This window comes from Arabidopsis lyrata (assembly GCF_000004255.2).
Source record: "Arabidopsis lyrata subsp. lyrata unplaced genomic scaffold ARALYscaffold_4, whole genome shotgun sequence".
In the NCBI taxonomy this organism is placed as follows: Eukaryota; Viridiplantae; Streptophyta; class Magnoliopsida; order Brassicales; family Brassicaceae; genus Arabidopsis; species Arabidopsis lyrata.
Window position 1 is genome coordinate 14,214,222 of NW_003302552.1, and position 15,525 is coordinate 14,229,746.

The 15,525-nt window shown below is 35.6% G+C and overlaps 2 protein-coding genes across 7 annotated transcripts; both read right to left on the reverse strand.

Moving 5' to 3' along the window:
* Positions 1–1,473: 1,473 nt before the first annotated feature.
* Positions 1,474–7,649, reverse strand: LOC9317180. 6 transcript variants are annotated; one of them, XM_021027390.1, is made up of 21 exons: positions 7,409–7,649; positions 7,145–7,218; positions 6,954–6,976; positions 6,662–6,846; positions 6,453–6,509; positions 6,342–6,384; positions 6,082–6,203; positions 5,808–5,903; positions 5,624–5,678; positions 5,368–5,464; positions 5,074–5,278; positions 4,635–4,788; positions 4,516–4,553; positions 4,119–4,185; positions 3,942–4,043; positions 3,823–3,848; positions 3,423–3,719; positions 2,912–3,242; positions 2,765–2,814; positions 2,568–2,677; positions 1,474–1,696 (listed from the first exon to the last, which is right to left on the reverse strand). In XM_021027390.1, the coding sequence occupies exons 2-20, from the start codon at positions 7,184–7,186 to the stop codon at positions 2,568–2,570; spliced, it is 2,100 nt and encodes a 699-aa protein (XP_020883049.1). In that variant the 5' UTR covers positions 7,187–7,218; positions 7,409–7,649; the 3' UTR covers positions 1,474–1,696. The 6 variants fall into 6 exon arrangements, with proteins under 6 accessions (XP_020883049.1, XP_020883051.1, XP_020883050.1 ...); XM_021027392.1 differs by having other exon boundaries at positions 2,568–2,683; positions 6,082–6,191; positions 7,409–7,648; XM_021027391.1 differs by having other exon boundaries at positions 2,568–2,683; positions 3,942–4,034; positions 7,409–7,648.
* Positions 7,650–8,432: 783 nt separating this feature from the next.
* Positions 8,433–10,520, reverse strand: LOC9317181 (trans-cinnamate 4-monooxygenase). The gene is made up of 3 exons (XM_021027395.1): positions 9,650–10,520; positions 9,438–9,571; positions 8,433–9,214 (listed from the first exon to the last, which is right to left on the reverse strand). Exons 1-3 carry the CDS (start codon positions 10,432–10,434, stop codon positions 8,616–8,618), a joined length of 1,518 nt encoding a protein of 505 aa, XP_020883054.1. The 5' UTR covers positions 10,435–10,520; the 3' UTR covers positions 8,433–8,615.
* Positions 10,521–15,525: the final 5,005 nt, after the last annotated feature.

Below are 15,525 nucleotides of genomic sequence, written 5' to 3' on the forward strand. Positions count from 1 at the left end.
ACTCCAACCAAACAGGGGCTTCAGTGAGCTCAGCATTGTTGGGTTTAGGCCAGGTTCCCAATTAGCTACAAACATTGTTTGGCCTTCAATGTGCCAAAGTCCTTGACTTAGAACCCTCTGGCGAGTGGCAGCATTAGGGATTTTGATAAGTACCGTTCAAACTCCAAGCCTTGAGATGGAGATATCTCGGTATCGATTGCTCCAAATACCATTAAGGATGGCGTGGAGAGCTCCTGGAGAAGGAAGGTTTCCGTGGAATTGGCCAATGATGAAGGCGTCCCATCGTTTTTGGTTGCGAGTGATGACTTCATTGGGGATCTTGACACAAAGCTCTCCAGATTCAAGGGTGAAAGGATCTCCTTTTCTTGACATATTCCCCGAAGGGCCTTTAACCGTATCCACCCAGGAAGGTTTGGATGGGGTTTGAGCTGTCCCTCCGAGAGAGGAGTTAGCAGAATCGTGAATCTGTGAAGTAGATCCAGGATCAGTTTTCGGCAGATCTGAGAGAGGTTTCCCGCTGGTCTGGGTTGCGGTTCCCAAGGTAGAGAGACCGACGACTGGAGCGAGAGGTGCTGGTGCGTGAGGGTTCACCGGCAAAGGAGAACTCTCCTTAGAGGCGGAAGCAGCAGGAGAGGACGGAGGGGGAGGCGGAGGCGGAGGAGAGATAGAAACAGGGAGAACGGGGGGCTGAGAAGCTGGGGGCTTTGAGGAAGGGAGCTTAGGAGGCGGACCCTTTGGAGGGGAGCGACGGGACTTCCCCATCGGAGAGAAAAGAGGGTGGCCGTCACCGGAACGGCAACGGCAGCTTGAAATGAAGGAGTTGCTTTTCACTCTTTTGAGAGAGAAAAAAGTTTTTTTTTTTAAGATGTATTTCGACCTTACTAAGTTACTATTAAGTTCTTACGTTTTTCACTCCCTTTTTGACCTTATAGGCTTGTATTGAGTAATTTGGCTACTGTTGGAACGAGGAAACTTCTAACTTTAACTCAGTGAAAAATGTCGCGTCTGAACGAGTATTCTATTTTCCTCGTTTTCATTATACACTTATGGAATTTTCTTGTTTGACAGCAAAATATATAGACATTATCCCTTTTCGGATTTTTCCTTCTTTTTTTATTTTTTTGCCAAAGATTTTTTCATATTTTTATACATGGAAACTATCTTGATTTTACCATGCAGAAGAGATAATCAACTCAGGGCCACTTTGCCCTTATCCTTTTATTAAATAGTTTTATTTCCCCCCATAATTAAGTCATGAAACTGACTTGCATAGTCCGAACCACTAGATTAGATTGGCATCTCTATACAATTACAACTGGATTATAAAACTGAAATTGAAATTCAACTATAAAATTCAAAGCACGTATGAACCATATAATTCCCCAAATGACATTTCACTGGTACCGAGAAGAATATGATCATGATCATTATAGGTTTTTAAATACATTCGGATAATTCACAAAAAAAGATAAATCAGCATAATTATGGAAAATATATACTTTGAAGAATCTAGACTTTTACATCCAATCCAATGATTAGTTTGAATTACAGATACGATATAATGATCAAGTAAATTTGATATTATGAATTTATGATTAAGCGGAGCTTATCATCAATCTCGTACTACACATGAGAAACAAAGAGCCGCAGTATTCTTGATTCGCCTTTTTCTTTTCTTTTTTAACCAAAGCATAATCTGCAATATTCAAACTCGTGATCTTGAAGAATTTTGTTTATTTATTTATGTAATGATGATGACTAACTGATTCACCGGCTGAGTTTATTTATCATAACCATGTTATTTTCTAATATATATGTACACTTTGAAATTAACAATTTAGTTAGGATATTTTTTAAGTAATTAACATGCAAAGGACTTTTTAGGACGGCATGTAAGAAACAGAATCAACTGATAGAAACTGCAATAATGCCTGATACACACACAGCTGTAACTGGGGCTCACGTTCCCAGCTTGCAATAGACATTTTTTTGTTTATCTTATTCATAAAAAATATAATTACAATACTAATATCATGGAATCTCATTACCCCTCATATAATTAAAGTATAAAAAACAATAAAGTATGCAACATTTCTAAAGGAAAAGTACAATATGGGAGTAAAACTATGTCATATGTTTTTGTTATCCATAAATGCTCTCGTTAATATAACAAAGAAAAGAAATCAACGGCAAGTTTTAATGTCATAGGAATGAATTTGGAATCTTTAAAAAGGACAAAAAAAAAGAAGAAAAAAAAACAACTCATTGTGCAGCAAAACCATGTCTACCTAAATTTGGTCAAAAACATGTTTTACGTGATTATATTTGCCTTCATGAAGTATAGACTTACAAAAACGTCTCAAATAGTAAAGACAGAACGTGGGTAAGTGACAAACACGGTTGCATGTAAAGATAGGTACAAACGCTATATGGACAACCTAGTGCATGCTCAATGAAAGATATACCAAAAATGGCACTTATTTCCTTATGCTCAAGAAACATATGAAATTTGGAATTCAGATTTGGTACTTGGACTAAAGACACAAGATATGGATATGAATTCTTACCTAAGTTTTTAAGGAGTCAAGGAGCAATGTCTTGTTAAAACAAACGAGCTGAAGTGTGCGTCTTTCCAGCATTATCATTTGTTGGAGCGAGTCTCTACTTGTCTTTTCTCCTGATTCTATCTCAAGATTCATATGTTAGCTTATTGAAATAATACTGGTAATAAACAAATTATCCTAGCAAAAAGAATTCAATTTACCTCTGTTTACTTGGTGACGAGCTTGCATGACCTCCTTGTTGGGGTTATATCTAACAACAATTAGTAATTTTTGTGTCAGAGTAACATATTGTAAGAGATATTAGTGAAGAACAGAAAGAAGTATGTGACAATGTTCACCGTACATACTCATTTTCGTCTGAGAGGCTCTTAGCAACGGATGATGAGGTCTCATCTCCCTGGATTTTTGGGTGATTTACTTCTCTGCTTTGCTCATTATCGTTCTCTGATAACGTGTCATTCTCAAAACCGCATGTGCCTCCTGCTAGTTTAGATTTATGGTTTGCTGATAAACAGTTTACATAGTCGTCTTCATCATCATCATCTCCGGTGCCTCCTACTGAAAACTTGGGAACCCATGTTTCCGGAATAGAATCAGGGGCACGAGATGAACGCCAGTGCGAGCTACCAATCTCAGCGTTAAGGAAAGGATATGGCTTGTCCCTCTCACTTGTAATATCTGTGACAGAAGTTAAGGCAGGAATTTACATGTGAGAGATCACCAAGGTAATGATTATGTTTAGGTCTGATCCAAATATATTCTATGGTTCTAGATATAAGATCTCTGCACCGTGGCTTTGGACAGGATGATAGACAAGCCACTGAAGATGTTTCAGAAATATCAAAAAGAGAGACAAACCTGAGTTTATGCCTGCAGATGAAAATCCTTCAGCAAACCAATTGTAAGACTCGTCTAGACCACCTTCTCTCTGACTGGTAGATTTTAACTTTCCTGGGTTTGATAGTCTGACCTGCTTTCCAGACCCAACTTGTCTCTTCATATGTTGATCATCCACATCCCAGTCTTCCCATGATTCTTGGAAAAGGTTATTATTCAGATAATACTTGTCTCCAAGGTTGCGAAACGAATTAGTTTCCCTTTTTCTTTGTCTTGTGTTGGTCTCAAACTGTGAATTGTGGGTTTCATTGGTCCAAACTGACAAGATTTAGGGGGAGTGATGGTTCAATACTTAGGAAGAAACAAATGTTTGCAAAATCTTAGCATGTGATTCACAAGAAATCTTCAGAAAAATCAATACCTGCACTAGACGAGCAAGATTCTTCGCTGTTAAGAATAGTGAGTAGTGTCAGGATTGCAGTTCATTCTATATAAAACATATGAAACCCAATCAGAAACAAAAATATCGCAGATACATACCTACGCAAACTATGGCTGTCTTTATCTTCCTCAGGTACAATGGATGACCAAACCGGTTGGTCAAATACATTGTTAAAATCAAAGTCGGAGGTTCTGAAATAACTAGATGTTATTTTTTAAAAGTTCAATCAGCATGACTTCAAAAATGGCTTGATGCACTTTAAGGAATTGACTTACGCTGGCTTAGCGAAACTTGGATGGTCGATATTCCTTTCTAAAAGATGTGATCTTCGAGTTGGTGAATCTGAAATGCAGAAAAAAACCAAGTAGCAAATAAATAGGCCTAAACCCAGTAATTCCAACAAATACGAAGATTAAATATTTCTCCAACTTCAAACACCAACAATAGAGGAAACTAAGCAATACTGAAAGAAGGTGAAGTAAACTAAAGAGATAGGATTTATAACTTCCAATCAATGATATGAAACAATGAGTCAATGAACTTCCAAAAGACATACGCTTAGATTAGTTATTTTATGAATACAACTAACAGGTCAAATGAAAGTTCTTTGATAACAGAATATATGCAGGTAGGCAGTAGCTGTTATTCCTAATTTAGTTGAACTAAACCCACCTCTAATGTTGGACCTCCAGGTCGTTTCCAGGTAATCCCTAAAACACACAAGACTTTTAATGTCAAACTGCACAATATCACCATCATAAACTGACGAAATGAGAGATTTTGAAGAGCACCTCTTCTTTTTCCTATGGTGTTCTGAAGAAGAGCGACTCTCAGTGTAATCCTTACCATATTTCAGGAAATCAGGGTTCAAACTTTCCTTTTGGCATGGCTGTTCGCCCTTCCAGTAAAAACTATCTTCCCCGTCATCAAGAAAGGCGGACTTAGCTGGTGAAGGAAGGAGAAGAAATCAAATTCACACATTTTTTATTTGATCTTGCAGGGAAAGAAAGAAACAGGTGCACATATCTTATATCAGAAAAGATTCCCTATAGATCATGTCACACCACATGAAATTGTGTTCATTACATTTTATACTAGGAATATTCACTAAGAAGTGACATGCTACTTTGATCAAGTCATTTTCCATAAATTTCAGAGGGTGGTAGCCTAGGTTGCATAGATGGTGAGTTGTGAATGAAAAGAAAATAAACCTTTTGCATAAGACATTACCATTCCATTCGTCATCAGAGAACCTGCTGTTGTTGAAATCTGCAACGTCGCAGAAGTTACTTCTTGAGTCGCTATATTGTTTGTGCAAGTGATCACTGAAAGTCTGCAGTTTTTGCTTTCTGCCCCCATCTTTAGCATGTATGCCAATTGGAGACCTATAACGGCTGTCATCTTGGAAGATTTTGCTACTTTCAATTATTGTGTCCTGTAAGAGGAAGATGAAAATATAGGGTCAGGAAAAAGTTAGAAATGAATGGAAGACAGCTAAAAGATAAGATGACGAGACTTCGTTACCACTTCGTTCTCAAAGTCGTTGAGCCTTTCCCTGACATGTGATGTATTTGGTTGACCATTTACCATCCATGGAGAGGAGCACCGGTACACAAAGGTTCTTTCACATCACAAGTTACATAAAATCACTGATTTATATCCTAAGTGGTTACATATTACTGCTAATGTAAGAGAAAACAGTATAAATAAATAAAAGGAAAAACAAACAAAATGCAAACAAATGCCAAGAAAAAACAATTTCCTCGTGAATACTAATCACCTGTCTGATGGTTGTGGAGAATTAACTGGAGTTTCCGTGTTTATTTTACCTAATCCTGAAAGGAGAAAGTAAGAGTCACACGAGAAAGGCACAGTAGGATATCTTGTCTAAAAGACTGATCATGTTCTAGGGATACATGGAAAGTTAAAAATATCCACCACTCTGTGATCTCTAAGACCTATACCTTCAACTGAAAAGGCCATGTGGGCCTCAGACGGAGAACATTCTTCCAGGTTGGTTGTTGTATGATCATCACCAACCAAATCAAAGACAGATAACTCTGAAAAATATATAATGTCCATATCAACTTAAAATTTGAGACTTACAGATGGCTTACATTCTGATAAGCATGCAGCTAAAAGTGATTGCGAAGTCAAACCAGAATGAAAAAAAAACTAAAGTGAACCTTTCTAGTTTCTAGATATTAACTCAATACTAAAGTTATAGTGGTTACTTACTCCGCTCTGTGCCATCCATCAGATCTGCTGTGGTGTTTGCTTTCTTGAAATCATTTGTCTGGTTGTCAGTGTTTGCTTTCTTGAAGTCATTTGTCTGGTTGTCAGGGAGACTAAACAAAGTCCTGTAATACAGTAAAGCATCAAAATTTCTATGAAATGTGCAGTTCTATTAGCAAGATAACCAAGATGATATACATGCTGAGAAAGAAAACATGTGCAGTGGCCTTATGTGAGAGCAAAACAAAGAAAACTGACTTTACCTCTTAGAGGAAGTAGGTTCTGCTATATGGTTAAATGAACTTCCTGCATCATCACATACAACATGAGCAGAAGAGGACCAGATTCGTAGATCATGAGTTTTGAGACCTTACCTACTCCGGAAATGTTGTCCTTAAGGCTGTAGAAATCAGCATCCAGATCTTGCATTCCTTTTTCCGTTAACAAGCGACACAAACAAGAAGAAAGCAAAGTGGAATTATATGTCATGTTGTCTGAGCGATAAAGCAAATAAATGGTCCATAAACTGACTCCAATTATGACTCAGAACGACTGCTGGAAGTCATAACAAGCATATACTTACCATTTTCTGGACAAGAAAGTTTGCATTCAGGAGTAGCGGTTGACAAGTTCAGCAAATTGAGAATATCCAGAGATTGGTGTTCTCTTGAGTGTTGGTTACTATTGTTTATATCATTAGTACAGCTCTCAGACCCAACTGTGAGCTGATGCTGTTGCTGTCTCCTCTGCTCAAAGTATTGCTTTTGCCTTCAGATTCAACAAAGATGGAATTTAATATGTGAGCACTAGATGTCTTAGTGAGAAGCGTATGCTGACAAACATCTCATTGACAGAATAAGAAAGAGCTTACACACCTCTTCTTCACTGACGTGTGTGACTGAATGCCCCAAAAGTTGCCCAGAAAACAATAACAAGTCAGAATTAAAACAAATTAAAAGAAAAATAAGCTAGTATCCCAACACCCAGCTTTATCTTCACAGATTATAATGGATCTCTGAATCTGTATCCCAAACATCACTAAAAGGAAGAAGCAAAAGTCACTCACAGCGGCCACTTTCCGCCTCGATCCTCCCATCCATTGCAGCATTCTTGGCAATGCCGGTTCTTAGGGTTTGCAAACTGCACAAAGATCTCGAAATTAGAATTTCAACGTCACCACGAACAATTCGACCCAATGATTCCATAACTAGGTTGCGATTCATTAACAATCCTAATCCAAAATTTCCGATCAGATCCAAACGAATCTAGGAAAAATTTCTACGAGATCCCTAAAAAACATACAGATTCGAGAGAAGAGAAAGAGATATACTTAGAAAATTCGAGAAGCTTCGACAGTATCTGAATCGCGTCTCCAAAACGAAGCTCGGAGCAAAGAAACGATTACGAGAACCTAATAATTGCTGCTACACAACGATGAAGCTGATGATCCTCGATCAAATTTGCAGCTGGAGAAGTCAAAGACAATCCAGCGAACGGTCTTTCAAATTTCGAAAATTTCTTTTGAGAGCATTTGGTGTTTTTTGATTCCCGCTGCGTAATCTCTGCGAGTGCACATTATTCAATGACAAAACAATGGGCCTTATAAAGCCCATTCTTGATATCTAAATAAGCCTGGGCAAAATACCCGGTACTGGAAATAGTCGAATTTGTAATTTACTGATTGGATAAGGCCTGGGCAAAATACCCGGAACCGAATACCCGAACCGAAAAACCTCCTACCCGAAAAAAACCCGAACCGAACCCGAACCGAATCCAATACCCGAATGTACCCGAATATACCCGAACCCGAACCGAATCCAATACCCGAATGTACCCGAATACAAATATACACCTAAAAATATTAGTTATATTTATATTTATAATATCCGAAATACCTAAAATTACAATCATAAATCCGAATATATTAGGTATTTTAGATATTTTTGGTTATATTTGGGTAAAGAGTAACCAATGTATTTTCGAGAAATCGGGTATTTCGGTTAGATTTGGGCATATATGAGTTAAAAACCCGAACCCGACCCGAACCCGAAAATATTTCGGGTATTTTTGGTTATTTTCGGGTATTTTTCTTTTTTATTAAAATATCCGAACCGAACCGAACCCGAACCGAATTTTTAGAATACCCGAATGGATCTTGACCCCCTACCCGAAAAAAAAAAAGAACCGAACTCGAACGGGTACCCGAATGCCCAGGCCTAGGATAATCTTTCAACACCTCCCCAAATTTATTTGGTTTGAACAGGATTATTAACGTTGGAACCTAGAAAGTAGAAACCTCCAAATTAATAACTATGGTCCAAGACTCCAAGTCCAACAATCATGAGATTTTGAAATGATATAACATCAATGTCCATTCAAAACAATGGGCACCACTAATTATTGCAATCGATAGAACGAGCCATTTAAAGACATTTTACACAAAACATCTCACAAAAGCAAAACATGGGAATATTCAACAGATTTCACAAACATCATTATATAAAGTCATTTTGTTCTTTGTTCTTTTTGCAGAAAATTTAAAAGTTCCTTGGTTTCATAACGATTGTGGAGTGGTTAAGGATGTGCAAGCTGAATTGTCCACCTTTCTCACTAGTATCCACTTTAGACTGTCCTGGAGGAGGAAGCAGCTCGAAGTTTTGGACCATCCTACCAATGGTGATTCCCAAAATGGGCAATGCTAATATAATCCCGGGACAGCTTCTACGTCCAACACCAAACGGCACAAACCTGAAGTCATTACCATTCGCTTCCACGTGCGCTTCTTCTTCAAAGAACCTCTCTGGTCTAAACTCTTCAGGTTTCTTCCAGCTGTTGGGATTGTTTGCTAGCCACCAAGCATTGACAAGGATTTTGCTTTCTGCTGGGATATCGTAGCCAGCGAGCTTGGCGTCGTGGAGGTTCATGTGAGGCACGAGGAGAGGAATCGCCATTCTTAGACGAAGTGTCTCCTTGATCACTGCTTGAAGGTATGGAAGCTTGTGAAGCTCAGGCTCAGTCACTTGCACACCAGGTCCAAGAACCGTGTCGATTTCATTCCTTAGCTTACTCTGGATTTCAGGATGGTTCACTAGCTCCGCAATTCCCCATTCGATTGACCACAATGTTGTCTCAATCGCTGTTTCAGCAGAAATCAAGAAATCAGCATCACAAAACTGTACAAATCCCCATAGCCTCTTCAGGGGAGACCAAAAAACAATCTAGATGAGCCTAATTTGCTATTATTGTTAACAATTCCAAATTCATAGGATTCACATAAAACACTAATGTCCAATTCCTTATGCAAGCAGAGACGTCTAAAGGATTGATTACGTATCCTACAAGTAAGAAATAGAAGTTACCAGCGACGTTGATGTTCTCGACGATGTAAAGAACGTTGTCCTCATTGATTTCTCCCTTCTGTTCAGCTTCAAGGATATGATCAATGGCACATTTCAATCCTTCACTACCTGTAGGCTTAGAACTCGCAATTTGCCTGTAAAATTGATGCACCAATGTCAATTTCCAAAATCCCTAAAATCAAACTCATAAATAGAAACAACAACGAACTCACTTCCTCTCATCAACGAAGTACTTCTTGAAAAGAGCGATTCTTCGATCCTTCACATCTTGACAAATCTTCAAATAACCTCTAAGGAATGGTCTAAGGATAGGAATGAAATCTCCATAGTTGTACTCAAAGCTCTGAGCTAATCGACTTCTCTCACCATTCAAAGCCTTAAGCCTAAGGAAAAGAGGATCGTCCTCACTCTCAAATCTTCTATCGAACATGATACGGAACATATTGTTATACATCATCAATTGCAAACGTTTCCTCAACACGATTCCTTTAGTAGCAGAATCTGGATTCTTCTTCACATCTTCAACAACACTCGCAGCTTCAAATTCCCAACCTTCACGATTCTGTTGAACAACTTTGTTGGTGAAGAACGGAACCGTCATGATCCTTCTCATCTTCCTCCAATGCTCTCCGTAAACAGTGAAAACCATATCTTGACCTTTCCCGGTGAAAATGTCGAACACGACGTTTCTCGTTCTAGATCCAAACTCAACGCCTTGTGTGTGGAGCACTTCCTTGGTTAGATCCGGTGAAGAGACGACGACTAGGTTACGCTGACCCATCCTGAGGAGGAAGAGATCGCCGAATTTTTTAGCGTAATCGACGAGATTACGGTGGTTAAGATCATCTCCGACTTGAAGCCAGTTTCCGAAGATCGGAACCGGCATAGGACCTGGAGGTAGCTTCAATTTCTTGCCGCGGAGCTTAGAAATCACCGTGGCGAGAACCACCGCCACGAAGACGGCGATTAAAGACTTCTCCAACAAGAGAAGGTCCATTATAGTTTGTGTATCCGCAATGATTAATTTTTCCGGTGAGAAAATCGTCGGCGAGTGATTGAAAGCAGAAGAAGCTGCTGAAGAAGAAATGGAGAAGGAAGAGTGGATTTTATAAGAGGGAGAGGTTTGGTTGGTTTGAGAAATGAGAACCAACGGAAATAAGTAAACGGCGTTAGGTACGTGGGAGTTGGTGAATGATGAGATAATAAACGGCGTTAGTGGGCTTGGTGTTGTTGATGGGGGTAGGTAAAGAAAGACCACAAAGTGAAAAAAAGGGTTTGGTGAAGAAGGTAGGAGGAGGATGTGATTGTTTTCATCTCTATCAACTAAAGTTCTCTTTGTCTTTCTATTTGAATGTGTCATCAAGAAACAACTAAATTGTTCTACTAAAAAAAATTGAAACCAAAGTATTTGCTTAAAATAGTCATATACCTTATGTTGAAATAAGAATTGTATATGGTGACTACATCTTCTTTATTGGTATACATTGATTATTTAGATGCACGTTCAATAAAGTTACATTGGTTTGGTTTATTAAAAGTTGTTTAAAGGATTTTTAAACGGCTGCTTTGAGCTATAAACTTTAAAAGAGTTTCGGTTACAAGTAAACCGTGAGTCAAATTTTGATGGCCGTGTAACTAATTGTTGGAAAGCGTTAGCGTATTAGAGAAAAAAAAATAGAATACCAGCAAAAGAGATAGATGATCTAAAAAAAAAAGTTTGGAAGGTATTATTAATAACGATCATGCTCAGCTTAACATAATTTACATAAATATATTTTGGAAGCAACTTGTAAATAAAAAGACTTCTACAAAGAGAATCAAAAGTATCGAGGAAACAAAAGAGTTGGATTGTATGGTTGAAAGAGGGAAACCGGAATTCAAATTAGTTTCAATTAAGTGAAGCAAGAAATAGGATCATTGCTCTTTAAAATGTAAATGGTGATTAGATTGAGTAGGATTATGGTATAATAGAGACCGTGATCCTATACTATTATTTGGGGAGTACACTTTATAAGATATCATTAACTAACCTTCCCTTTTGTAAGAATTTACTTAAGAATGCCATTACAAAAATCTTCTTTTAGAACAAATTTCACTCAATTTATTAAGGATAAACAAGTAAAATACTAATTTATGTCATTTAATTAAATTATAAAACGAAAATCTGTTATTTTTTTTTTTTAAATGACCAATCGAAATGAACATATAAGATTTGATATCTAACTTACCATATTAATTTGTTATTAATCATTAAACTTCACCTCTCATCTTTATATGATTATATTAATATGAAACAAATAAATCATCATATCATCTACATAATAAAAAAAAAAAGTAATTTTTTTCTACATATGCCAAGATTTGAATTTTTTAAAACGCATATAAATTGTTCAATCTATAAAGGAAACAATTAAACGGGTCAAAAATTCAGACTTGAGTAATATATTTCTTTTACACAAAAATAAAGTCAACAAAAATTCCGACTGAGCAACGGGTCAGAATTTGAATATTTATATTCGATTTCATACATTTACTTTTTTGAAATGTATAATTTTATATACTACAACAAAAATTTAAATATTTTAATTTGCAACATTTAAAATAAGTTTTACTTGATATTTTTAGAGAATATCATCAATACTTAATAGTTCAAAAAGTTAAAAATTATAAATACTCTAATTTGATTATTTTTAAAAATATTTATAATAGGTAGAGGGTTAAATATAATATATTATATGATGAAATGAGTTTTGATCCTTATAACTATTGGAATAGTTATATTTAATTTCATAATTTGTTTTTTGAAATTCATAATTTTATAAACTACAAAAAAGTTTAAAGATTTTAATTTGGAATATTTAAAATTAGTGTAGAACATTTAAATATGGTTTGACACCTCTTAATATTTGAAAATTTGATTCCGCAAGCAATTTTAGAATTAATGAATAATAGATTGTGCACGCAATATTTTAAAATAAAATATTGAGATTCTAAATAAAAATATAGATTCCACGCACGGGTTGATTTTGGTATTATTATATACTAAATATATGTTTATAACATATTCGATTATGCGAATAATTGGTAAATTCTGTAATTATAAATCTCAAACAAATTCTGTAATTAGATTAGCTCAAACAAATCTCTATTTCAACAACCAAAGAATTATAAATTGAAAAAGAATTTTCTAAATTAATTCAAAATAATAGCTAATTTTCTTAATTAATTCAAAATAATCTATGATTCATTTATGATATTTTAATTTTTGATCTAACTGAAATATATGCAATCCTATTTTGTGGTTGTTAACATAAATTAACTCATTGTAACTCATTGTTCAAAAAATATTACTTTAAAAAAAAAAATTATTTTCCGTTTTCATATATCCATAATTGAGTATTATAGAAAAAATTCTATATTTATTCTAATATTGTATATAGGGACTGACAAAAAAATTAATATTTTTTCACTTACTATTATAATATATTAAAACTTAGTTCTAATATATATATTATGTAAATTTTGTAATAAATAAAATTTAACCCGTACATTAGTACGGGTGATGATCTAGTTATGTCTTTAAGCACGTACAAGTGGTGCATTCAAATATTTCTCTGATTTATATATTTTGAGTAAACTAAAACTGTTTATATTTATATATATTGGTGCATTCGAATATTTTCCTTGATTATGATAATCTATTTCTAAAAGAGAATGTCATATTGATAAAATATAATAATAAAAAAAAAACAGAAAACAAACATTTACCAATAAATTGGCTAGACAACCTGCCCAATTAACTAACTCTTGTAGAGAATTTTAAAACTAAACAATGTGCACAACATTGCCAATGGTTTTGGACTTTTGCTTATAAATTGAACGGTGGAAATTGAATAGAAAAAACTTCGTTTGAATATTTTGTATCGATTTTCATTTTTCTTATAAAATTATTTGTAGTGATATTATGGTCATGAATGGACACATTACGTTTTGTATCTATGTGTTGACATTTAGCTATATAAATCAAATATGAACTCAATATGAATTTCAATGACTTTTTTTTTAAGTCAAAGAAATCTAAATTACACTGTTTTCCCCCATTTTGAATGACAGGAATTATCGAACAAGAGAAAAACAATTAGTCTTGGACCTATGGTCGGAATTTGAACGTCATGAGACGCCGTCAAATTTGACACCGTTAACGAAACATAATGATTTTTTTTTGGTTATAAAAAAAGAGAAACAACTAGTGGTGGTTAAAATATACGCGCGGCACAGTACAAGGCTTAGAATTTGGCGCATACACATCCATGAACTCTTTCAATGTCAAGAGTCAATTTAGCAACAACCACTCTATTGACTTCAATAAATATTAGCTTACTATATCTTGCAGTCGTAAATATAATTTCATTTTACATTATATTTGTTGTGGCGTATTTAGGATAGGAGAAACACTTGTAGAAAAATAGATTTAAAATTGAGTAATAAATAATATAAAGAGATACACACCTACCATTACCACGAAAGACAGCGACATGTAGAAATGGTGCTACCTACCTCCCCACCATATCCACCACCACACTACCATTACCCAAATTTGTTACCATACTTTCGTTCTCCTCATGTTATTATTCCACGAGTCATCATCACCTGCAATCATGACCTTACATGGGCTTTCTTACTTGGGCACATAGATACATTGTAACATGGACACATTGGCCAGAATTGTTTAGTTTATTAGCTATGTTTACCAAAAATGCCCATAATGCCACGAAGCAGTAGAGACAAGAGATCTCCTGTTCTTCTTGTGCCCCTACTCTTCTCAAATTTGGTCAGCTTTATCTCGAGGCTTTCTACGTCACAGATTCACTTCACGATGGGACACCATACTTCCCCTCCTCACAGACCCGTCCTCACCTCGGCTGCTTTTATTCGTATTAAGGTATACTTTTCAAGCCACCTATCATGGTATATGGCTTGAACGAAACGGAAGACGTCATGGAGAAGCTCCTAACCCGTCTTCTTATCTGACAAGATCGATAGACAAGAACATCCGTAACCGGTTTAGCACTTTGGCGGGCTCAACATACTTCGAAGGAGGCCTTCGCTATTGGTTTCAAACTCGTGGCATTTAATTCTTTTTTCGATTTAATTCTTTTTCGACTTTGATTTCCACTTTTGGCTTTGCAAGACGCACTCGTTGTAAAACAGTCTTTTTTTGGTGACTATAATTTTACAATCATACAAAAAAAAAAAAATGCCCATAATGTATCGGGTTCTTTCTTCCAATAAGGCAATACATTGTATTTAACGGATCTAAAACCGTGTGATCCTATTTTTTAAAATCTTATCGGCTGATCTGGTAAGTTTTGGTAGAAACGTACTAAAATATTACAAAGTGGATTAACATGAATGTGATATTTATGAGACTCAAACTATGGGAAAGTGTTTTGTGACTTTATCATATTCCCAAATCTCCTAACCACTGGACTACAACCATGTGGGCAACCGTGTGATCATGATACGTGTACTAAAACAAGTTACCATATTATATGTTATGGTCAGGCCCGGTTATAGAGGTGTGCAACTGGAGCACTAGAACAGGATCCATTTTAAATTTGACATTTTTCTTTAGTATTTAAGGCCCAATTTTTATAAAAAAAAACTTTTTAGAAAATACCCAAATTTTATGAATGATATTATATACACCACTTTTTTGTTTCTAAAATTATTGAGCACCGGGTCAATATTTTAATCGAGCCGGGCCTGGTTATGGTTGTGATATTTATCATTTTTTTTGAACTCGTTAGATGTTTATCAACTTTAATAGTTTAGATAAGTGTTACGTAGGATAAATTGTAGCAGTTACGGCTCAGACAAAAAATTTAATATTAAAAATCTAAATTGAATAAGAATAGTAAGATTTTTTTGGTGATCAAATTGAATAATGTATGTTGTAAGATGATGGAAATAAATAAGTAGAGCTCATTAAACCAAAACTAAGTTACAAAATAAGTAGAGCTCATTAAACCAAAACTAAGTTACATGTGTTTTTAATACAATCAAATGTTTACCATCGATTTTTGAG

Excerpts from the sequence above, each read along its gene's own strand:
- LOC9317180 (XM_021027389.1), bottom strand. The coding sequence starts at position 7,186 with ATGCTGCAATGGATGGGAGGATCGAGGCGGAAAGTGGCCGCT. Across the intron at positions 4,186-4,515 it reads CTGGAGGTCCAACATTAGAG|ATTCACCAACTCGAAGATCA; the intron begins GTGGGTTTAGTT and ends TCTGCATTTCAG. Across the intron at positions 3,720-3,822 it reads ATCTTGCTCGTCTAGTGCAG|TTTGGACCAATGAAACCCAC; the intron begins GTATTGATTTTT and ends AAATCTTGTCAG.
- LOC9317181 (XM_021027395.1), bottom strand. The coding sequence starts at position 10,434 with ATGGACCTTCTCTTGTTGGAGAAGTCTTTAATCGCCGTCTTCGTGGCG. Across the intron at positions 9,572-9,649 it reads TACTTCGTTGATGAGAGGAA|GCAAATTGCGAGTTCTAAGC; the intron begins GTGAGTTCGTTG and ends TCAATTTTACAG. Across the intron at positions 9,215-9,437 it reads CGAGAACATCAACGTCGCTG|CGATTGAGACAACATTGTGG; the intron begins GTAACTTCTATT and ends CTGCTGAAACAG.